The sequence below is a fragment of the Aythya fuligula genome, chromosome 1 (assembly GCF_009819795.1).
Source record: "Aythya fuligula isolate bAytFul2 chromosome 1, bAytFul2.pri, whole genome shotgun sequence".
Taxonomy (NCBI): Eukaryota; Metazoa; Chordata; class Aves; order Anseriformes; family Anatidae; genus Aythya; species Aythya fuligula.
Window position 1 is genome coordinate 44,373,874 of NC_045559.1, and position 22,756 is coordinate 44,396,629.

A 22,756-nucleotide genomic window follows, 5' to 3' on the forward strand; every position below is an offset into this window, starting at 1 on the left:
TCAACAGCTCTTTTTGTTGTGCATGGATTGGCTCTTAAAAGGGATCTTTGGGTTTGGTGATGGCATGGCAGGAGCCTCAGGCACAGTGTAATGGTTCCGCTAATTACCATGTTCATAGGGTAGCTAGTGACTACACGTACTAATACTATCACATCGTTTTTTCCTAGAATTTACAATTATCGATATGATAAATCTAGTTTGTCTGATGTTGGAACACTTTTGGTATGGAAGCATCTATCGTTCATAATATGTATACTGTAATTAAACTTAGAGAAATAACTAGTTTCTCATGTGTTTTGAGGGACTTAGGATTTAATATAACGTTACCATTAAACGTAAGTAATAACAGCCTTTTTTGAGAATGGAGTGGCTCTTAAAAGAGCCTTTGGGTCTGAGTGCAGCCTCCTCTGCTGAGAACAGAGGAGGTGCAAAGGGCTGGGTCAGGAGCCTCAGGCACGCTCCCCGCGGATGCGGCGGGCGAGCTGGATGTCCTTGGGCATGATGGTGACGCGCTTGGCGTGGATGGCGCACAGGTTGGTGTCCTCGAAGAGCCCCACCAGGTAGGCCTCGCTCGCCTCCTGCAGCGCCATCACGGCCGAGCTCTGGAAGCGCAGGTCGGTCTTGAAGTCCTGCGCGATCTCGCGCACCAGCCGCTGGAAGGGCAGCTTGCGGATCAGCAGCTCCGTCGACTTCTGGTAGCGGCGGATCTCGCGCAGCGCCACCGTGCCGGGCCGGTAGCGGTGCGGCTTCTTCACGCCGCCCGTAGCCGGCGCGCTCTTGCGGGCCGCCTTGGTGGCCAGCTGCTTGCGGGGCGCCTTCCCGCCCGTCGACTTACGCGCCGTCTGCTTTGTGCGCGCCATCGCCTAACAGTCACCGCCGCCCTCTCTCAGCCCCCAGCACCGAGCAGTGCCGAGAGCGCGGCGGCGGCGGCATTTATAGCCGAGGGCCCCCGCCCATTGGCCGCCCGCGGGAGGCCGCCTGCCATTGGCCGAGGCGGGCGCTCGAAAAGCCCGCGCTTCGGGGCCGGAAGCCCGCCCGCCTGCCCCGCCCCCCGGGAGCCGGAGCCGGCAGCGCCTGACCCCGCCCGCCGCGGCCAGCCCCGTGCTTGAGCGCTCCGCTCCTTTCCGCGGGCGGGCCGGTCCTCCGCAGCTTTTAGGCGCTGGCTGCTGTGCTGCCCAAGGAGCAATGCGGGAGCCTCCCCCACGAGTAGCGGCGTGGCGGGCGTAGAGGCTGGCGCTGCCGGCAGACACGGATACTAGGGACGGGAGCAGCACAGCCCCACCGCCCGTAAGATCGCTGTTTCTGCTCTTTCACCGACCGCTGCCCGTTCAGGGTGATAACAGGACCCTCCCAGGCGTAGTTCGCGGAACTAGGCTCAGTTCCGTCACCGGGAACGCTTCCTGGCTGCAGCCCCCGCACAGCCGCCCGCCCCCCTCTCCCCCGCCTTAGGGCCCCGCTCCCCGCGGGGAAACGGGGCCGCGCTCCGAGCCGCCTAACGCCGCCAGGCCCCGCCCCCTCCCAGAGCCGTGGCGGGGCCGCCTGCCGGGAGGCTCCGCGCAGTTCTCACTCAGGTCGGACTGCGGTGGGGATCGCCAGCGCCGCCCGCCCGCCCCCTCCCTCCGCTGCCCCGGGCGCCTCAGCGCGGAGATTTCCGTTGCGGGGGAGCGCAGAGAAACGGCCGGGAGCGCAGCAGACCGCAGGGTACAGCGTGCTTGGGGGGGTACTTGCGGTGCTGTGCGGCACGGGAGCATCAGACCGCTAGAATCTAACGGGTTGCTTTCCAGCTCGCCCCCAACAACGCTAGCGGTGAGGCTGTCTGCCCCACGAGCCTTTGCCTTTTGTCTGCTGTGAACACAGGGAAAGATTAAACACTTTGTGCTTCACGAGGTAATAGTCCTCATAAGGATTTCATGAGGGAAATCAACACTCCCTCTCCAAAACACTTGCAGTTATGGCACCCCTGGGAACATCAACGAGCCGTAGTTATTATCTGGCCATCTCTGATGAGGCACAAGAGAAGTGGTCTTACTTATACATTCCATGCGTGAAACTTGCACTAGTAGCTTTTCGACTTACGTGTTACTACAAATACGTAACGTCTGAAAAAAATATTAGCAAGTGATTGCTACTGCCTCAGCTCTTTTATTGAAAAGGTGGGTGGCTCTTAAAAGAGCCTTTGGGTTAAAAACAGGATCTTCTACAGATCACTCTACTTGGAGCTGGTGTACTTGGTGACCGCCTTGGTGCCCTCAGACACGGCGTGCTTGGCCAGCTCGCCGGGCAGCAGCAGCCGCACGGCCGTCTGGATCTCCCGCGACGTGATGGTCGAGCGCTTGTTGTAGTGCGCCAGGCGCGACGCCTCGCCGGCGATGCGCTCGAAGATGTCGTTGACGAAGGAGTTCATGATGCCCATGGCCTTGGACGAGATGCCCGTGTCGGGGTGCACCTGCTTCAGCACCTTGTACACGTAGATCGAGTAGCTCTCCTTGCGGCTCTTGCGCCTTTTCTTGTCGCCCTTCTTCTGCGTCTTGGTGACGGCTTTCTTGGAGCCCTTCTTGGGGGCGGGCGCAGACTTGGCCGGCTCGGGCATGGCGATCACCGTCTCACAGCAAACAGCACCGCTTCCGCTTCTCCTCGCAGCAGCGCAGTGCCGCACCCGCTCGCCGCAGCCGCTCTTATAGGGGCGCGATGCAGAGCAGCGGCTCCACCGCTCCGCGCCGCCATTGGCTGGAAGTTTGGCTTTGTGTCGTCACCGAACGCCAGACTTCGGCATTGGACGCCTTTGGATCCTCACTGCCATTGGCTGCCGGCGTTCTGCCGCCCTCGCAGCCAATCAGCGCTGCCGCCCGCGGTCCGCCCGAGCCGAATATAAGGCGGCGGGGGCGGCCCCGGGCAGGTCGCTGCGTGCGGTGTTTGCTGCAGTCGCTGCGATGTCTGGGCGCGGGAAGCAGGGCGGGAAGGCGCGGGCCAAGGCCAAGTCGCGCTCGTCGCGGGCCGGGCTGCAGTTCCCCGTGGGCCGCGTGCACCGGCTGCTGCGCAAGGGCAACTACGCGGAGCGGGTGGGCGCCGGCGCCCCGGTGTACCTGGCGGCCGTGCTGGAGTACCTGACGGCCGAGATCCTGGAGCTGGCGGGCAACGCGGCCCGCGACAACAAGAAGACGCGCATCATCCCCCGCCACCTGCAGCTGGCTATCCGCAACGACGAGGAGCTCAACAAGCTGCTGGGCAAGGTCACCATCGCGCAGGGCGGGGTGCTGCCCAACATCCAGGCTGTGCTGCTGCCCAAGAAGACCGATAGCCACAAGGCCAAGGCCAAGTGAATACCGAGAACTGTGCCTGGGAAGCTCTTCCCATCAAAACCCAAAGGCTCTTTTAAGAGCCACCCACAAAATCATAAAAGAGCTGGATTATTTTTTGTGTTTGTTATTACTTAAAGAAGTAACAATTCTTACTTGAATGCGGAATTGCTTTTGTTTTCCTGTTACCACACATATAATTTTGTCAGAACTAAAATATATGGTGACACATGAACGTTACTTCATCTGCTACTCTCATTTCTTTCTCTGGTAGTTGCGTATGTCAATGAGCAAGGGAAAGCAGTAATGGCTGCTATACTATTGAAGAACAAGAAAGGAATTGAGTCCTCTATAAACAAAAGGAAAAAGCTTTCCCCATTATTGCAGTGATAATTGGAGTAGCATCAAGAAATGCTTGTATTTATATCTCAATGGAAAAACCATACACGATAGTGTGAGTTGTCTTAATGTAAGTTATTCACCAGATTTTACCATATTTTATTATGTTAACGTTGAACAGAGTATTTCAGCTCCTTTAGAGAATATGTGGGTGGCTCTTAAAAGAGCCGTTGGGTTTAAGTGCGGATGAAGAGTTTTCTTCCATGGGGGCTTACTTCTTCTTGGGTGCCGCCTTCTTTGCCTTGGCTGTTTTGGGTTTGGCAGCCTTGGGCTTGGCAGCTTTGGGCTTCACTGCCTTTGCCTTAGCTGGGCTCTTTGCTGCCACTGCCTTTTTGGGCTTGGCAGCCTTGGTCGCCTTCTTGGGGCTCTTGGCTGCTTTCTTGGTGGCGGTGGCTGCAGGCTTCTTGGCTTTCTTGGGGCTCTTCTTCACCGCTGCCTTCTTGGGCTTCTTGGCGGCACTGGCAGGCTTCTTGGCCGCCGGCTTCTTGGGCTTGGCCGCGGCCGCCCGCTTCTTGGGCGCCTTCTCCTTCACCTCGCCGGGCTTCTTGCTGAGGCGGAAGGAGCCGGAGGCGCCGGTGCCCTTGGTCTGCACCAGGGTGCCCTTGCCGACGAGGCTCTTGAGCCCCAGCTTGATGCGGCTGTTGTTCTTCTCCACGTCGTAGCCGCCGGCGGCCAGCGCCTTCTTGAGCGCGGCGAGGGAGAGCCCCTTGCGCTCCTTGGAGGCGGCCACGGCCTTGGTGATCAGCTCGGTGACGCTGGGGCCCGCGGGCTTGCGCGCCTTGGAGCCGCCCGCCGCCTTCTTCGGCTTCTTGCCGGCGGCCTTGGCGGCGGGGGCCGGGGCGGCGGCGGGCGCCGCCTCGGCAGCGGGAGCGGGCGCGGTCTCGGACATGTCGGCGCGGCGCAGAGCTGGGCGCAGCGGCTGGCGGCGGCCGGCGGGGCCCTTATTTATGGGAGCGCAGCGGGCGCTGATTGGTGCGGCTGCAGAGCCCGCCCCTCCCCGCCGCCCGGCGCGCTGCCTCTCCGCTTGTGTTTCTTCCTCCTCGAAAAAGTGTGTTTTTCGTAAAAATTCGTCACCGCGGCACCCCGTTTCTTCACAGCGGTGCTGGGGACAGAATGTAGTTTGGTCTTGTGGTTTTTCTTTCGCCTCAGGGTTAAAATGGTTTTCGTGCGAGGCTGGAATCCTTGAGTTTGGGGTTTGCACGCAGAGCCGGACAGTAAGATTTTTATTTTTACTTTTGAATTACAACTCTGCTTCTGACAGCACTGCCATACTGGCAGCGAATTCGTGTTCTTGAGACGGTTTTTCATCAGGGTAGTCTAAAATGGAGGTAATCCCGAGTCATTTTCGTCGCTTAAATTAGCTTTGAAAAGAAGCAAGTAACACAAAGTAGCCTCTGAGCTCTGAAACTGGGTTATGAGTTATTTCCCGTAATACGGCTTCATCTCTTAAAAATAATGAAACCTTCGGGCATACTGCCCTATATAGCTTTACACAGGACTTATAAAAAGTAAAAGAAAGATGTCTTTCACCAGAAATGTTTACATTAAAACCACGTCTGTTCAATTAGCTGGTGTGTTCAACATCTTATAAGAAGATAGAGAAGTTTTTCCTCTGTTTCCTTTATTTTTCTGCATTCTTGTATTAACCTTTTGCTTAATTATATTTCTGTTTCTTTCTCCAAAAGAGTTCTTTTCATTAAGCAAGATAGGCACATTTGTTCATATTTTCAGATTTTAAGACCAACTATCTATTTTTGTGTTTATCTTTGTACTGTACTGCAGGGTACTTTGTCAGACAAATAGAGCACTTGAGCAAAAAATAATCAAAGTGTGATGTGCATGTTTTCCCTGTGAAAAACAAATAATAAAATATAACCAGGTTAGACTGCAGGAAGTTTTTTAATATTATGATTTAAATCCACTGGCTTAATCAATTATCTCCTTAGTACTATTGCGGTAAATTAGAGCAGAGGATTAAAGGAAACCATTAGGAGGAAATTCTATAATACAACAATAGTTCACTATTTCTCATGAAAATGTCTTTTTTTTTGCCTTTTTTTTTTTTTTTTCCTTAAATTTCAGGTCAAGAATGCTGTTAAATAACCTGTGAGAACTTTATTTTGCATATAAGTGCATCTTTCTAAATTGAATTTCAATATGGTACATTATTTGCTAAGTTTTGTAAATACAACCAATAGATTTCTCAATTCATATGCATGTACCTGCTGTCTCCTCTCCTTAGCACACTTCTTTACTCTAGAAGATCATGTGCGGAACTCTAAAGTCATAATTAGTATTATGAGTCTTAATAATGTCCAGGTTATAATGAGAGATATGTTTCTGTTGGCATGTCTTCTATGTCATACTCATTTTAATGTACAAGTTATTATTATAATCCTGTATTTCATTTGTCCAGAAATACATGAAACACAGCAAATATGTAAAGCATAGCCACAAATCTTCCATCTTACAGCATATATTTTTTTTATCTGCACATAAACGTTAAAACAAGGATCAAGATGGCCAGTGCCATAGTTCATGAGACTTGTAGAAGCAGAATCCAAATAGGACCCGTCCAGACAGAATCTGTTCATAGGCTACTGGATGAACCCTCATGAAAACAGAAAATAACCCCGACTTTGCCTTCCAGTTATTAACTGCTGTTGCAGAAGAGATCATAAACACAACTAAGGTGAGAAGACAGGATGCAGCAGCAGGCTTTTGTCTTGCTCTGAGGCTTCACACAAGATGGAATAACTTACAACCACAACACAGATTTTCCTGCTCTCAGCACTGATCCTACTGCCAGCAGGCATTTTTTTTTTCTCCTCTCTCTCTCTCTTTTTTTTTTTTTTTTTTTTTTTTTTTTTTTTTTTGTAGGTCATTGAGGAAACTGCTTAAACAAAGAAATGAGGCCATAGCAGCTTTTGGAAAATTCTTCTCTTGACTTGCTCAGGTTGCTGAGGCAGAGCATTGTTCATTCCTGTTATCACGAATTTCCCTTCCCTTGTTACAAGGTCAGAGAGTGGCAAAACATGCACATGCACATACATGAAAAGGAGCTCATGTTTTGAACTGGCAGATGAGAAAAAACTGGGTGGCGGGGGCGGGGTGGTAGGGGGTGCGGTTTCTTTTTCCAAGCCAGGAGTCTGTGATGTGGGATAAACTGAATATGTATAAAATGAATTTTTTAGGATGGGCTGGATAGGGGAGTTACTTGTTTAGAAACATGCAGTACAATGTGGGAAAGAATAGGAGACCTTAGTAAATCACTTGATATTATGAAAATGCAGTCATTTGACTTGCTTCACTTCACTTCACACAGACATTCTTGTGGATTGGGGCAATAGAGGGGACAGTTTAAAGGTCTTGTTAGTGGTGCTGATTTACCATGACTCAGGTGTAGCCAGTGTGAGAAACTGCCAAGAGATGTGGTAACATTCGAGAGTGGCTTTTGTCTACAAAAGACAGAATGGCATTACTTGCAAAAGTATGGCAACAATATAAGGAGATCAAGTGAATTTGGAGCTAATATCTACACTGATGCTGAATTTCATTAACGCTTGTTATATGTGATTTATTTAGATTAATTCTGACTTTTGGGTAGTCCAGATATACCCAGAAAACAAATGAAGTCACAAGTCACTCATCACAATGGAAATCTGTCAGGCTTAGGATGATTTGTGGTTCACTTTTCAGCTATGGATGTAGGATTTTATTTAAAAACTGGTTTATCATGCTGTTCTAAATCATAATACATTTTTACATTAAAAAACAAACAAACACTTTTGTATCTCAATAGGAAAGAGTTACTATTGCATACTGCTCAGTGTCTGGGACTGATTCTTTCCCATAATAAAAGGATTTTATTATTCATAGACTTTTAAAATTCCCAGATAGATCAGTATTATCTTTACATAAGAAAATGATAGGCAGAGGCAGAAAGTTTGCCGTTATCTAGTTAAAGAGATCTATACAGCCTTTACCTTTTTCATTAAAATGAACTCCCTGCGAAATTATTCAGATTTCCAACATTCAGCTTTAGTTTGATGCGAAGCAAAAGAGAAATAGCTCCTGGATCATTCCGGGCCATTTATTGAATCATTGAACAGCTTGCGTTGGAAGGGACCTTAAAAATCATCTAGTTCCAACCCCTCTGCAATGGGCGGGGATGCCACCCCCTAGATCAGATTGCCCAGGGCCTCATCCAGCCTGGTCTTCAGCATTTCCAAGGATGCAGCACCCACACTTTCTCTGGGCAACCTGTTCCAGTGCCTTACCACCTTCTGAGAGAAGTATTTCCTCCTAACATCTAATCTAAATCTCCCCTCTTTTAGTTCAAAACAATTCCCCCTTGTCCTGTCATTATCTGTCTGAGCAAAAGGTCGCTCTCCATCTTTTTTATAAGCCTCCTTTAAGTACTGAAAGGCTGCAGTGTGGTCACCCTGGAGCCTTCTATTCTTCAGGCTGAACCTCTCCAGATGCTCTCAGTCTTGTCCAGGTAGTATATCCATGTAACCACAAGATGGTTTGCCCACTTTGTCTAACAAGAAACAAGATAACTAATTAAAAAAAAAAAAAAAAAAAAAGTTTTCAAGCAAGGCTATCAGTCAACCCTCAAAAGATACAGTTGCTGTTGGCCAATTTCTATCTCACAGCTTCCTTTGAAATTAAAGAGGTATCAGCATAGCTATCTAACATCAGCCAATTGCTTCTTATAGTTACATATCATTTGATGAATTACTTTGGAAAGAGCCTGAGGAATACACTAGCAAGACACAAAAGGTGGAATAGCTGAAGATTTTGTGGCAATTGTTGATTTAACTTTTGTGTTTTTTTTTTTTCTCCAAAATGGGCATACAACTTATTTTCTCACAATTAAGATAAAAGTTGAATTTTATAAAACTTGTTATGAACTATTATGTAATATACACTTTTTCTTTTTTTTTTCTTTTTTTTTTTTTTTTTTTTTTCTATTTATAAATTCTATTCTATACCCTAAAGTTATCCCTCTTGACTTCATTGCTACCTCCATATAAACTTCCATTCCAGGTAATTGGCTCTGCACTATCAACATCGTTATACTCTCCCTGCCCCCCAAAAAATTGCATTTTAAGGAAAGATTAAAAGCAAGTGTGGAAATTGACAGAAGTTGCATGTGGGGAAGATGACTGTTAAAAAAAAAATAGTAGCATGGAACAAAAGAGCATGGAACTTGAGCTACTGACAAGCTAAACATTTGAAAATAAATAAAATAAAATAAAATTAGAAATATAGGAAGAAACAGTGGAGACTAGAGAAGTAGAGAATAGGCTAACAAGGCATGTCTGTGTAATAAATGGCTCAGTCTTCAAAATAGGACTATAATCAAAGTTTACAATTTATTAAAGGAATAGAGGTAAGCAAACAGCGCTGGGTGCGCCGGGAGTCTCCGCTCCACCAAGACACACACCAGTTACATAAAGCAGCTGATTTTTATGCTCCTAGGCTAATACATATTCATTACTACTTCTAAAAAAAAAACAGGGTTATTATAATTAGTTTCCGGAATCTAAACACTCCTACTGGAGCATGCGTATCAGTCTCCGGTGGTCCCTCTAGGGGTCTCTAGGGGTCTCTCGTGCTGAAGGCTCATAGTCTTCCTCCCTCTTGTCCTTCTCCTTTGTCCAATGTGGCTGTACGTCAGAGACTTGTGCAATATCCCCTGCAAGCTTTGTCTTTTAGTTGTTCTTCAGCTCTCCCCGTCTTCTTAATCTCCTGGCCAGATATCAGAGACTTGCATAGTGTCCCATGCAATAGTCATAATAGTTAGCAGTTATTCTGAAACCCCCAGATATCAGAGACTTGAAGAAAAAGCCTACAAATACATTTCCTTTCAAGCTCTCTATTGACATGAATTGCTAAAACATTCCTTTGCAAGATACAAGAACATGCAAGATATATTATGATATATAATTGAGATATATAATGCAAGATACATTAACCACTCTGTTTTTTTAGACTTGTGGTTATACAAGGGTATGTAAGACAGAAGGTCACATTCATCATAAAATGCGGCCCTAGCATTGTTCCATACTGACATGAATCAGATGAACATATCTCACATCTGCAAGAATAGGAAGTGAAAGCATTGTATATTTTCCAAGAAAAAATAGAATAAATGTGTAGTTTTTGCTAGATTCCAAGCTCCAAATTAAGGCATAATTTCAAGAATCAGTTCAGCTCAATCAGTCAATATAAAGTTTCATTTCAGTGTGATATAAATACAAAATGAAATATGAAAATGAAATGAAAAAATACAATATGAAAATACTACTGTTTTGGATTACTTTATATGTGTATACCAATGATTTCTAAAAAAGTTTAATTTTACTGATAAGAAGTGCAGATTCAAGTAGAAAGTAGCCATTCATCATTTTTCTTTTCCATTTACCTTATTCCTTTAACAAGCTGGGAGTGTCACAGGAGACACAGCGTATGACATGTTTGGAAAATGTATTCAAGAGTTTGGAAACCTGTAGGATGCGTAGAATGGAAACTGTGTACCATTGATATTGAAATTGAATATTTGTAGTCATTCAAGCAAACATTCAGGATCTTTTTGGCAAATGTGAACATGTGAAAAATCACTTCACAATGGCACATTAACTTGACTGTTTCTTTCTTTGCTGCAGAACATGTTGCGTGTGTCATCCAACATCTCCCAGTGCTGCATGTTTGGACCACTGCTGTCTGTCCTGTCCATGGTGAAACAGCAGCTCCTTTCCACTTCAGCTTTATTCTGGAGAAGGAGGAGGCATTCTCCTAGGCTGTCCACTCCACAAACAGCCTCATTAAAATGCTGGTTTACCCAGCCAAGTCTTTATTTGCACTTCAAGGCTTTGAGAACAAAATATTAGTTTTGACTTCTAACCGGCACCTGCAGCAGTATGGGTATAGGTTTTGTCAGGGTGAAATAAGAAATGACAGGTGTGTAGCAGTACACCTTGTTGTAGAACTCTAAAGTCCTGTATGGTTTCCTACATCAGTAAGCAGTGTGGACAGACGTGGGGTGGTTGAGCTGCTTCCTAATTGCCTGGTGACATGGCTCAGGAGAAAATCTTTGATCAGTTCTGGAAAGAAGTACTACACAGATGGGAAGAGTGCCACCAGCTGCAGTACTTCAGGAGGAGGAAGACATCTGCGCCACCCTTCCCCCTTGTAGCCTGTGGTATATGAGCAGCAGAGGACTGCAAGATCACAGAGGACTGCGCTGAGAACACAGATAAGATGCTGAAAAGTTGGTATTCGTGGCTCCTTCCCAGACTTTTTGAGGTTGGGAAAACTATGCATTTCAGGAGCTGGTAGTCTTTTCCTTCTTGGTGATACCCAGGGAATTATAGAGGTGTGAGGTTTTTTTTGGTGTTGTTTGTATTCCTCCTATAAGCTTTTTCATTTGGTTCCTCCAGCCCCTATCTGCTGTTTCCTCCTTCCCCCTCATAAATAAACAAACAAACAAACAAGTGTTATGGGCCTTGCAGAGCATTCTAGAAACTTCCCTGGCAAGATTTCTCTACATGCAGCCCAGTATTCACAGGATGAGCCTTGGTACCAGCAAAATCACTGGGATATTCCAATTTTTGGTGATGCTTTCCTAACATGGCTTATGGGCCCTTACCCTGGCTGCTTCACCTGTCAGTAGGACCTCTGCATAGGAATGTGTGGGTGACCAGAAGTAAGCACTTCCCTCTAGGATGCTGCCAACTATCTCCTGGGCATATGGGCACCTGAGGCAGGTGGTCAGTGCTGCTCAGCTTTGGTTCACAGGTTCCCTGGGGTTTTGGTCTCTCCTTAAACTATTCAACCACTTACATCACTGTGTCACCTCTGCCACTGTCCATCTCCTTTGTCCATTCTTTTCTTGCTGTAGATCTACCCCTGCGTGCTTGACTGCACACAGACAACTGAGGCAGGATGGGGAGGGTGATACCTATTCTTTGTTCAGTTGGACAAAGGAATGATAAAAATATCTTCTCTGGTGCTTAATATCTGCTACAAGCTTCACCTGTCTAGGCCAACCACACTGACATTCAACACATTTCTTGGCTGAGTTGCTATAGTTCAAAACCTCAATCCAGGGATACAAAGTAGGCACATTTGGTGAGGTAGGGAGGAGATAGATGTTACATATTTAATAATGTCAGGCTTTGCTTGTATACTGTAGAGAAGAAATGGTTCTTCTCTGGGAGGAGGAGTGCTGGTGTGTAACAGATTGCTGGAGACAAGAGAAACAAAGAGCAGGAGGCACCTTCAGATGGGTGAAGTGGATGAGAGGGAAAAGAGGTGAAAGAAAGAGAAAGCAAAGACAGAACAGACTGATGGGCAGCACTGTTGACACCTATGATACTTTGCAGTCAATATTCACTCAAACAGCTGTTGTGGTTTAACCCGGCCAGCAGCTGAACACCACACAGCCATTTGCTCACCCTCCCCCCTCCCTCTCTGGGATGGAGGAGAGAAACAGGAAAGTGAAGCCTGTGAGTTGAGATAAAGACAGTTTATTAAGACAGAAAAATAATACTAACAACAACAACAATAATAATAATAATAATAATAATAGTACTATTAATAATAATGTGTATGAAACAAGTGATGCACAATGCAATTGCTCACCACCCGCTGACCAATGCCCAGCCTAACCCTTCCACCCCGGCTATCCACCCCTATATATTGTTCAGCATGACACCCTATGGTATGGAAGACCCCTTTGGCTAGTTCGGGTCAGCTGCCCTGGGTCTGTCCCCTCCCAGTTCCTGCTGCACCCCTAGCCTGCCTGCTGGCAGGACAGAATGAGAAGCTGAAATGTCTTGGTGTAAGCACTGCTCTGCAACAACTAAAACATCTGTGTGTTATCAGCACTCTTCTCATCCTAATCCAAAACATAGCACCCTACCAGCTATTAGGAAGAAAATTAACTCTGTCATAACTGAAACCAGGACAACAGCAATCCTGAATTGGGTCATTCCAAGTAGGAAATTGGTCATCTTTACACAAATCAAAGGGAGCCTACCGTGACATTAATCCAGCAGCAGGTATCTTGAGAATCCAAGAAATCCTGGCATAAATTGCCTTAAAGTATGGCAAATGGAAAGGAGGAAAAAGGACATAGAAAAAGGAAGTATGGTTTCCTTGTGGGAACAGAATCCTGTCAAATGCAGAAGCATAAGCAGAACTGGAGTAAAATCTTCCTCTATGCAGTTAACATGATATACAAAGCCTTTTTGTTCTGTACTGCTGGATAAGGGTCGGATTTTCCATCCCATGGAACCAGAACCCAAAATTCTTCCAAATGTCATTCTGTGCTCAGGGAATCCACTCTTTGGTAAAACTGGAAAGCACACAAAAGGCCAGGGGAAGCACAGGCTGGTTGTGTGTCTCTGCGTGCTGTTCCTGTGGGAAAGACAGTGTTTCAAGAGAACAAAAGGGTGCTAAAACCGCTTCTTTAAAATGTGCAGATTTCTTCTTTGTCTTAAGTAAATTCCCATTTCCTTTGACATCAGGTTGGTAGACCCATGCCTGAGGAATGATTTCAGCTTCCTCTTTCTCAGCTCTCCATCTAATTTAGAACAATGTGTCTAGTAAGGCATCTAACAAAACTTGGTGACTAATGTTTTTGTTTTCTTATGCTTGTGACTGCCTGGTGAACTCCCAGAAGAAAACTGGTTTATGCTGCCTGGGATTTACTTAGTGAACCTTCTGGTGCTGATTCCAGCTGTTTTTTCCATCTCTTTCCATGACATTTAACTTTCTCTCCCAGAAAATATGTAATACGCACCTGTGTCTATTAGGGAGAATATTTTGCAGGCAATAAATGGCAGAGAGATGATAATTGTTTGTCTGCAAAATCCAATAACAGGGTTTGAATTTGGAATCTCTTCATCTAATAAATAATAATAAATGAGAGTTTCTAAGGGTACGGGTCATATGCAAATCAAAGTGTTAAGCTATTTGGTAAAGTACTTGCTAATATCAGTGATGGTAGTCATAGTTCTGAGGAAAGGAGGAACTTTCACACTTCATCTCATGCCAGGATGTTCCTACAGTTGTTAACTATTTGACTGTGCTGGGCCCATATTAATTTGTTCTTGTGTGGCTAATGATAGCACAGAAAATTAGTGCATGATAACTCTCATGTGGAGCTCTTAATTAGGCAAAGGGTGGGTTTCCTGCATAATCTGTGCAAATGAGAATGTGTTACAGATGGATGGGAGGTAGGAAGACTCCTGAAATACTTGCCCCTAGTGTGGGTTAAGTGAAGGATTTTGGCTGATGAAGGGCATGGTGCTGGGTTGTCCTGAGTGCTGCCTGTGCATATTATCCTGTTCCACACAGGGTGAGGGGCCACTCCTTGCTGGGAGCTCTGCTAGAGCCTCCCTTCCTATGTGGAGATCCCTCCTGCTGGGCTGTCCGTGTGTGGAGCTTGGAGCTGCAGGTGTAGCTACCATGTGAAGTAATAGAGTGAGTATGCAGGCCTAAAACTCAAGGGAACTGAGGAGGAAACAGCTGGGGAAAATGGGGAGGAGAGGGAGCAGTGGGGACTAGTGTTGTGCAAGCAGGTCAGTGCCCTGCTGTGACTCAGTCCTGAGCCTGATTGCTGCAGGCTGTCCTCTCCGAGTCTTCATTTGTGGCTATTTGCTGTGAGGGACGGGCTCAGTAATCCAATAAGAAAGGGGTGAATGATGCTGTATGTGAGGTGGACACCACAGCACTCTGTGTCTTGACGCAGCAGAAGGAAGACCTGATGTCCTTGCCCAAGTGTGCCAGGGTCCCAGCACGGAAGTCTTATCACAGTGATCTTTGAGGCTGCTGCATCCCAATTTTCATCCGGAAAACAACTGTACACCCCCTTAACGGTAACATCCGCGGGTAACAAATACCCTAACATCTCTGGCCACGGGCTAGGGCCCTCCCACCTGTTTTTTCTCATCAGAGTGATGCAGCCCCCGGTGGTGGCAACCACCGCCATTCCGGCCAATGGGGAGCAACACCACATGGGCTCAAATTGCCTCGTTAGGCAATTAACCACTTCTGTTTGGATTTAACCTCCCGGCTCCACGCATCGTGGGCCGGGGACTCTCCCCGAGTGGCACCTGTGCCAGCCGAACTGGCCGAGCACACTGTGTCCGAGGGCGCCAAGGCCACCAAGTACACCAGCTCAGGTACATCACTTCCATACTGATCCTTTGTGACTCCCGTGGCTCTTTTCAGAGCCACCCACTTTTTCATTTGAAAGGCTTTGTCAGTACTCTCTGTCCTGTAAACCTAGCTTGCATTATTTATTTTGAGACCAACTTAAGTGTATTTTTTCATTCTGTTGCAGATTTCCCACTGAAGATGAGATGTGTTATTTGACCTTATAAAACATACGGTGCCTAGAAAACCCGGGAAAGCCCGTCAGGGGGCAGTAGAGACTAGGACAACACAAAAAGTAACACAGATCTCACCCATCTGAATATTCCACGCTAAAATAATTCATGGTCTTGCATTAGAAACCTTAGAATAAAGAAATATTATGAAATACCTAATAATAACCTCTAACGTATGTTTTAAGTATAAGATAAATGTTCTCTTTGTGGATTTGTTAAATATACGAAAGGATATAAGTATATTTGATTATGTACACTACTGCAAAAGTAAAGCCGATGATACAGGAGCAAGAACAAAGGACTGAGCATCGACATGACTTTCCCTTTCTGCCCTTGCACACAGCAGGGATGCTCATTGAGCAGTGCCACACATGTGTAAGAATTGCCACAAGTAACTAACAGTGTAGCCCAGAAGAGTGCAGTAAAGGGTGGTGGTAAAGAAGCTACTGAAATCAAGTTATGATTATAGCATAGAAAGCACTAAGTTTGTGTGCATTAAACACAGTGTCAGGACCAGGAGATAAAACACAGGTATAACACAAGGACTATTAATTCATCCACGCTGAAGACGTATTTAAGATCGGAGAATGTACCCTTAGTAATATTTAATGGTAATTAAAGCCCTTTCAGTGAAAAGGTGGGTGGCTCTTAAAAGAGCCTTTGGGTTAAAAACAGGATCTGCGGCGCTCTACTTGGAGCTGGTGTACTTGGTGACCGCCTTGGTGCCCTCAGACACGGCGTGCTTGGCCAGCTCGCCGGGCAGCAGCAGCCGCACGGCCGTCTGGATCTCCCGCGACGTGATGGTCGAGCGCTTGTTGTAGTGCGCCAGGCGTGATGCCTCGCCGGCGATGCGCTCGAAGATGTCGTTGACGAAGGAGTTCATGATGCCCATGGCCTTGGACGAGATGCCCGTGTCGGGGTGCACCTGCTTCAGCACCTTGTACACGTAGATCGAGTAGCTCTCCTTGCGGCTCTTGCGCCTTTTCTTGTCGCCCTTCTTCTGCGTCTTGGTGACGGCTTTCTTGGAGCCCTTCTTGGGGGCGGGCGCAGACTTGGCCGGCTCGGGCATGGCGATCACCGTCTCACAGCAAACAGCACCGCTTCCGCTTCTCCTCGCAGCAGCGCAGTGCCGCACCCGCTCGCCGCAGCCGCTCTTATAGGGGCGCGATGCAGAGCAGCGGCTCCACCGCTCCGCGCCGCCATTGGCTGGAAGTTTGGCTTTGTGTCGTCACCGAACGCCAGACTTCGGCATTGGACGCCTTTGGATCCTCACTGCCATTGGCTGCCGGCGTTCTGCCGCCCTCGCAGCCAATCAGCGCTGCCGCCCGCGGTCCGCCCGAGCCGAATATAAGGCGGCGGGGGCGGCCCCGGGCAGGTCGCTGCGTGCGGTGTTTGCTGCAGTCGCTGCGATGTCTGGGCGCGGGAAGCAGGGCGGGAAGGCGCGGGCCAAGGCCAAGTCGCGCTCGTCGCGGGCCGGGCTGCAGTTCCCCGTGGGCCGCGTGCACCGGCTGCTGCGCAAGGGCAACTACGCGGAGCGGGTGGGCGCCGGCGCCCCGGTGTACCTGGCGGCCGTGCTGGAGTACCTGACGGCCGAGATCCTGGAGCTGGCGGGCAACGCGGCCCGCGACAACAAGAAGACGCGCATCATCCCCCGCCACCTGCAGCTGGCTATCCGCAACGACGAGGAGCTCAACAAGCTGCTGGGCAAGGTCACCATCGCGCAGGGCGGGGTGCTGCCCAACATCCAGGCTGTGCTGCTGCCCAAGAAGACCGACAGCCACAAGGCTAAGGCCAAGTGAACATATTTATGATACATTTGGAAACATCCACAAAAGGCTCTTTTCAGAGCCACCCACAAAATTCACAAAGAGTTGAGTCATGCTTTGTAGTTCTGAGTTTTCTAATGAATGCTGATGCAAATGTGTAAATTGCTTCTTGTTAGTGTTTCTCCTTCCTCTACCTGTCTGTCTGGGTGGTAATAGTTACTTTTGTGACTTTTTTTTTTTATGTTGGGTGGGGTGGGAGAACAGATCTTTCATGGTGTTTTGTTTTTTGTTTTTTTTTTGTTGTTTTTGATGTATGTCTCACCAAATGTACTCGGTGTTGCTGTAAAGTCTCATTAGAGCTGCAGCTACAGGGTAATACATAAAATCGATGCATTATTCTGTATTGTTTTTCCTCTGATTTACCTGTCAAAGGGAGGGCTGAGTCGTTCAGCCTGGGTGCTGCATGAGCTCTACTACGGCTGTGGTATTTCCACCCATCTGGCACCAGGGTCCCACAGCCTTGGATGGCTGCGTGTGCCAGGGGTAGGGAGCCTCATGGGCAACGCGTTTTCAAGCGGAGGAGGAAAGGAAAACAAAATAATAACAAAATAAAAACATATCAAACAATAGCATGCAGTCCTGGTGTCTCCACTGAACTAGCTTTTTCCCAGGGGGAAGGGTTATAATTCCCTGCCTCGGGCCCCTTGGTGCTTTCCCTTTTATCGGCTCATTAACGCTGTTACGTGGGCGAGTGCCCGTAGCTTGACGGAGCTGGTCGGGGCGGTGAAGGCTGCGGCCGCTCCGCTGTCCCCGCCACTTTCGGTTTCGGTTTTCCACTGCTCCCGGCCCGATGCGCTGCTTCTTGCCCAGAACGCGCGGGGAGCTCCAAGCTCCCGGCCGGCTTCGGGAGCGGTGTGGTGGTTTTACCGTGCTAGGCAGCTAAACACCACAACCGCTCTCTCACTCCTCCTCCTTAGATGAGGAGGGGAAGAAATAAAGTAAAGAACTCAGGGGTTGAGATAAGGATAATTTAATTAAAGGGAAAAATAATAACTATTATTATTAAGGAAAGATTATTAACTAAACGATTTAACTAAAGAGGAAAAAAGGTAAAGGGGAATAGGGAGGGGGAAAGGGAAAAAAGGAAGAAATAAATAAATAAATAAATAAATAAATAAATAAAGGCTATGTGGAAGTGCAGAGGAAAGAAATTAGTCTCTACTTTCCACAAATGAGCAGTGCTTGACCACGTCCTTGAAGCAGGGGCCTCAACGCACGTAGCTGGTGTTCAGGAAGAGGACTGATGTTTTCACAATGAGAGCCCACCCCTCCCTTCTTCCTCCTGTTTCCACATTTTATTGCTGAGTGTGACATCATATGGTATGGAATATCCATTTGGTTGGTTTAGGTCATCTGCCCTGGTGATGTTTCTTTTCTCACTTTTTTGCCCACCCCCTAGGAGGGTTAGAGAGTCCTGATGCTGTGCCAGCACTGCTCAGCAGCAGACACAACACTGGTGTGATAACACTGCTGTTCTAGCTACAAGTGCAGAACACAGCACTGTATGGGCTGCTACAGGAAAACTTAATATCCTAGCCAGACCCAGTACAAGCGGCTCGAAGAAAGGCTGTCGAGTTTCCAGCGGGATGTGATGCGCTTTTACGGCCGCTTCAGTGTTTTCTGTTGTGTTGCTCTGTTTGGCTCCGGCTTCTCTCTCCTGGCTTCAGCGAGGCTCCTCGGATTTCCCTTCCTCTGCCCCCGGTACTTCCCAAGATAGATGTGGACTAATGTATCTATACATCTGGTGTTTATTGAGTTTAGTTTTCCTTAAATCGACTCGGGAATAAATTTTCCCAGTCCGGGGGAGGAAAGTCTTCACTACCCACCCGTTTGTTCCACGCTGTGAAACTGTCTTTGTATCAGCCACTGAGGATTGCAGCAGAAATGCAGGAGGGGCCCTTTGAACCCCCCAGGGTACACGTGGATCATCCCGATGTTGTGTGAGAGAATCTTAATTCTAGCTCCTAGACCATAGAGACTCAGAATAACAACCTTTGGGATTTTTTTTACCTTATAAATGAGTACTCTGGGATCAAAAGTTCAAATGCAAAGGTATGGAAGATACTATATTATTCTTGTAAATGTCCCTCGTAGTTCCCTGTTGCATAATTATTTTTTGCATTATATACCTGTAGTTTCCAATCATATGTTCGGAAAACAAAGCCTAAAAAATAGTAAATAAGCCTGTAGGGCTGTGTGAGGTCTGAACTGTGAAGGGTGGCAGGCCTCAAATGCATTTTGTACAGCCAGACACTTCCGTGGAGATGCTTCATAAAAGTGAGCTTCCAGAACTGGGTAAGTGGATGGATTTATTTTATTATTTTTTTTTTGAAAACGTTTCTTATAAGGTGTGAGAATAGAAATGTTGTTTTTGCAGAGTTACATTGTTTAGAGGAAAGGAATGTGATATTGAGATATGCTTACAGTGATAAGAAAGCTTAGCAGGCGACCTTGTAAAATGCAGACAACCAGACTCAGAGCAAATAGGTGAAAATCACGGTGTCAAGTCAAGTCAGATAAGTGAAAAAACATTACTTTAAACAGTAAAAATGTCAAAAGAAATTTGAAATTTAACAGGCTGGCAACTGAAGGTCATGCATTGTCTCTGAAGCATCAGATAGATTGTGAACCTGGATTACCCACGCAGTGGGGAAACAGGGGAGGGTCCTGTCATCAAAAAGTATATAAACTTTGTTTTGGAACTAGTAGGTGCGCTCCTGCTTGTGGGGGCCCGCCATTGCAATCGCGAATAAATTACTACTTCACTGAGATCCTCGCCTGAGCCTGTTATTGGCTACGGAGTGTTTCTCACGAAGGTGATCATGAACACTCAGCGCCTCGCCTAAAGGGCCCGGAGAAATTATCGATCGCTTCCTTACCGTCACTTTGGTTATTGAAAAGGCAAAAAGGAGGAGGAAAGATCGAGGAGGATCGAATGCCTGCCACCAGGAGTCACGGAGGACTCAGCACCCCGGGTGAGCCGGGACTGCGGGCGGCCTGGCCCCGCTCCGGGGCCGTGAGGACCAATCCGGCCCCGGAGCGGAGGGGGCTGGCGGCCGCCAGGGACGAGCCTGAGGAGCCAGCAAGGCACGGGGAGGACAAGCGGGGAGGGACTCGGGGCCCAAGCCTCCGAAAAGCCCAGGGTTGCAAGAGACGCCTGGGAAGGATAAGAAAAGGGTCGGGGAGTTCAGCTAAAGGCAAAGAAAAAGTGTAAATAACCCCCTGTTGTTCTGAAGCTTCCTGATGTCCACTGTTCCTTAAGCCCTGAACCATTTCCTCCTGAGACATCCGTTCTGTCATGCAAATGTTCCCAAGTGGAAAATAATGCGAAATTAAAGAGCTGTTGAAGACTCTTCTGCCTTCATGGTGTTGTCAGAAGGGTTAATTGTTCTGATTGTTTTTATCAGCATTTTAGACTACTTCAATGTCTGATTTTTATCCATATCAATAAATATTGATATGTAATTAACGGTATTGATATGTTATTGACGGTTGCTATTATAAACGTGCAGTACAACACACGCCGTTTTTCCATGGGGTTTTGTGACATTTAAGTAGCTGTATAAGACTAAAACTGCTCTAGCTTAGGTAACTGGTCTGCTCTTTTCTCCAAGACCTAAATGTGCATTACAACCATGTGACCAGCTCTGTTCTTCCATGGGCTTTGTATCAGTGATTTCAAACAGCAGACTTTACGAGTTTCTCGGTACAGGGAGTGAAACAGATTTGAATACATTGTCTGAGCTTCTTGAGCCAGCTCGGCTCTGTCCAGGCAGCCTTTATTTGCCTGCGGTGCTGTGAGACTGGTCTTGTGCAGAGCACAGCAAGAGCTGTTCTATCCAAGGAACTATTCTGATGTGTAGAAAGACTGGGGATATCTCATTCCTATGGTAATGATCTCTTTTCTGTGAGGAATGATTATTATTATTTTTTTTTAATAGTCTTTCTGTGATACAAGGTTATAAGGAAAAACAACAACAACAACAACAAAAAAACACTGGCATCGCCGTGGTTGCTACTTGCTGCAAAAGGAAAAGTGAATGCACACAAGAGAAGTATGCATTTCTTCATGTCTCTGATGCTGCACAATGGTAGTGCACATGTTTGTGTTTGTCAAAAATAAACAGAATTAACTTTTTGGTTAAAGTTCAACGTCATTTTTTACAAGGAATATTTTTGAAACCTCTCTGATGGAAGCAAGAGGAGGGGTCATGAAGTACAAGTAATTTGCATCCACAAAATTATAGTAATAGTAATAAAGAGTAATAGTAATAAAAACGCTAATGCAGCAGATGACTTCCAGAGGTTGTTTTGAACCTATGTAGGCCTCTGTTTCTGTGACCCCTGTCGCCAAGGACAGAGCTGCTCTGCTCTTTATGTTTCTTCTCTCCTTGTGTGTATGTGAAGAAGAGGCATTCCCAGATGTATTCCTCTCTACTTCCAGGCATTTTATGCAGTGAGATTTGTGTCATGTCTTGAGCTGCCCTGTGTTTAGATACAGCACAACCTAGAGATCACATTTTTGGTGCTGAGGACTCCATATTTTCATTTAAAATCTGAACTAGTCATATTTTCATTATTGATCAAAAGCATTAAATCAAAGTATAAATAAGTCCAAATATTTTTCAATTCCTCCTGCTAATAATTTCTCTCTTAATGCTAGTTATTTTGAAATACACTCTTTCTTCATAAAACTGGAAAATAAAGACTCTGAGAAAGTGGCTAGACTAAAATATCAATAATTGTCACTATTTTTAATAATAAATAGTCTCTGGCCACTAGGACAAACAACTTTATAAGTAGGTGAGCAAATATTAACTTACTCAAAAACAAACAAACAAACAAAAAAACATAAAGTAGTATAAAATTGTTATATCAGGCATGTGTTTTGTTCTGGTTTTGGATCAGGTTTATGACATCAATCATTTTATTTATCATTTCTGAAATTTATTCCAATTTTTTTATTGCCCCATTAAGTAATCAGAGAAGCATAGTTATTCGAGGTGGTTTATTTACTTTTAGCAAAAAATAAAAAATAATAAAAAAAAGTATATTTTTATTTCATTTTGCTTAACCCATAATGTTTGATAAATATACAATTTACTGAGGGTACACTGATCTAGAGAAGGTATGTATTTCCCAAAATGCTACAAACTCTACTAGTCTATTGAAAAGAAAAAAAAAAAAAAAGACAATGGAATTTTTTGACTGTTTAGATTGTTCTCTTTACAGATCATTGTGGCTGATAATGCACTACAGGCATACATAACAGCATAACTCTGACCATTTCATATAGAAGGTACTAATTAAAAAAAAAAAAAGTATTTTTACAACGTTTGTATAAACAAAAATAAATATACCCTGTATTTCTGTTGCTGCGAATAGAGAGATGTTTTGAAGACAGGCACAGACAGTAGAAAAAATACAGTATAAATGACCTGTTTAAAGATCACGGTTTATAGCAATTCCTAGGATGATGTAGTTGAAGATTATGCCACACTACAGTTCCTGGGCAATATAATCTGAGAAAAATGTCTCATATAAGACAAAGAAAATTACTTTGAACTGAATAGTAAATATTAAATGACATGAAAGATGTATGAATGCACTATCATGTGATTTTATATTCACACTATTGTCTTGATTAATTTTCACTGTTCATACTCCTGTGGAATTAAATCATTATGTTTGCTATTCTTGCCTAGCCTAAATCCTACTGCTACTGCTGGTGGTAAAAAAACAAGTACACATTTTCCACAGTAGTTGGGTTTTGTCTCAGTGACTTGGGTCTCAGCACTGGGATACAATTTCTGAAAGAAAGAACAGTTTC

General features: G+C 46.1%; 6 protein-coding genes across 6 annotated transcripts; 2 read left to right on the forward strand and 4 right to left on the reverse strand.

Annotated features, from left to right (window-relative positions):
- Positions 1–270: 270 nt before the first annotated feature.
- LOC116502370 (histone H3) lies at positions 271–3,211 on the reverse strand. The gene is made up of 2 exons (XM_032208256.1): positions 3,191–3,211; positions 271–863 (listed from the first exon to the last, which is right to left on the reverse strand). The coding sequence occupies exon 2, from the start codon at positions 858–860 to the stop codon at positions 450–452; it is 411 nt and encodes a 136-aa protein (XP_032064147.1). The 5' UTR covers positions 861–863; positions 3,191–3,211; the 3' UTR covers positions 271–449.
- LOC116502362 (histone H2B 5) lies at positions 2,154–2,627 on the reverse strand. Its single transcript, XM_032208249.1, has one exon. It carries the CDS (start codon positions 2,588–2,590, stop codon positions 2,210–2,212), a length of 381 nt encoding a protein of 126 aa, XP_032064140.1. The 5' UTR covers positions 2,591–2,627; the 3' UTR covers positions 2,154–2,209.
- Positions 2,922–3,320, forward strand: LOC116502372 (histone H2A-IV). Its single transcript, XM_032208259.1, has one exon. It carries the CDS (start codon positions 2,931–2,933, stop codon positions 3,318–3,320), a length of 390 nt encoding a protein of 129 aa, XP_032064150.1. The 5' UTR covers positions 2,922–2,930.
- Positions 3,321–3,810: 490 nt separating this feature from the next.
- LOC116502347 (histone H1.11L) lies at positions 3,811–4,584 on the reverse strand. The gene has a single exon (XM_032208233.1). It carries the CDS (start codon positions 4,582–4,584, stop codon positions 3,907–3,909), a length of 678 nt encoding a protein of 225 aa, XP_032064124.1. The 3' UTR covers positions 3,811–3,906.
- Positions 4,585–15,788: 11,204 nt separating this feature from the next.
- On the reverse strand, positions 15,789–16,206 carry LOC116502364 (histone H2B 5). The gene has a single exon (XM_032208251.1). It carries the CDS (start codon positions 16,167–16,169, stop codon positions 15,789–15,791), a length of 381 nt encoding a protein of 126 aa, XP_032064142.1. The 5' UTR covers positions 16,170–16,206.
- Positions 16,207–16,500: 294 nt separating this feature from the next.
- LOC116502371 (histone H2A-IV) lies at positions 16,501–17,193 on the forward strand. The gene has a single exon (XM_032208258.1). The coding sequence runs from the start codon at positions 16,510–16,512 to the stop codon at positions 16,897–16,899; it is 390 nt and encodes a 129-aa protein (XP_032064149.1). The 5' UTR covers positions 16,501–16,509; the 3' UTR covers positions 16,900–17,193.
- Positions 17,194–22,756: the final 5,563 nt, after the last annotated feature.

Bases quoted from the DNA above. Each gene is read 5' to 3' on its own strand.
- LOC116502347 (XM_032208233.1), bottom strand. From the start codon at position 4,584: ATGTCCGAGACCGCGCCCGCTCCCGCTGCCGAGGCGGCGCCCGCCGCC.
- LOC116502364 (XM_032208251.1), bottom strand. From the start codon at position 16,169: ATGCCCGAGCCGGCCAAGTCTGCGCCCGCCCCCAAGAAGGGCTCCAAG.
- LOC116502372 (XM_032208259.1), top strand. From the start codon at position 2,931: ATGTCTGGGCGCGGGAAGCAGGGCGGGAAGGCGCGGGCCAAGGCCAAG.
- LOC116502362 (XM_032208249.1), bottom strand. From the start codon at position 2,590: ATGCCCGAGCCGGCCAAGTCTGCGCCCGCCCCCAAGAAGGGCTCCAAG.
- LOC116502371 (XM_032208258.1), top strand. From the start codon at position 16,510: ATGTCTGGGCGCGGGAAGCAGGGCGGGAAGGCGCGGGCCAAGGCCAAG.
- LOC116502370 (XM_032208256.1), bottom strand. From the start codon at position 860: ATGGCGCGCACAAAGCAGACGGCGCGTAAGTCGACGGGCGGGAAGGCG.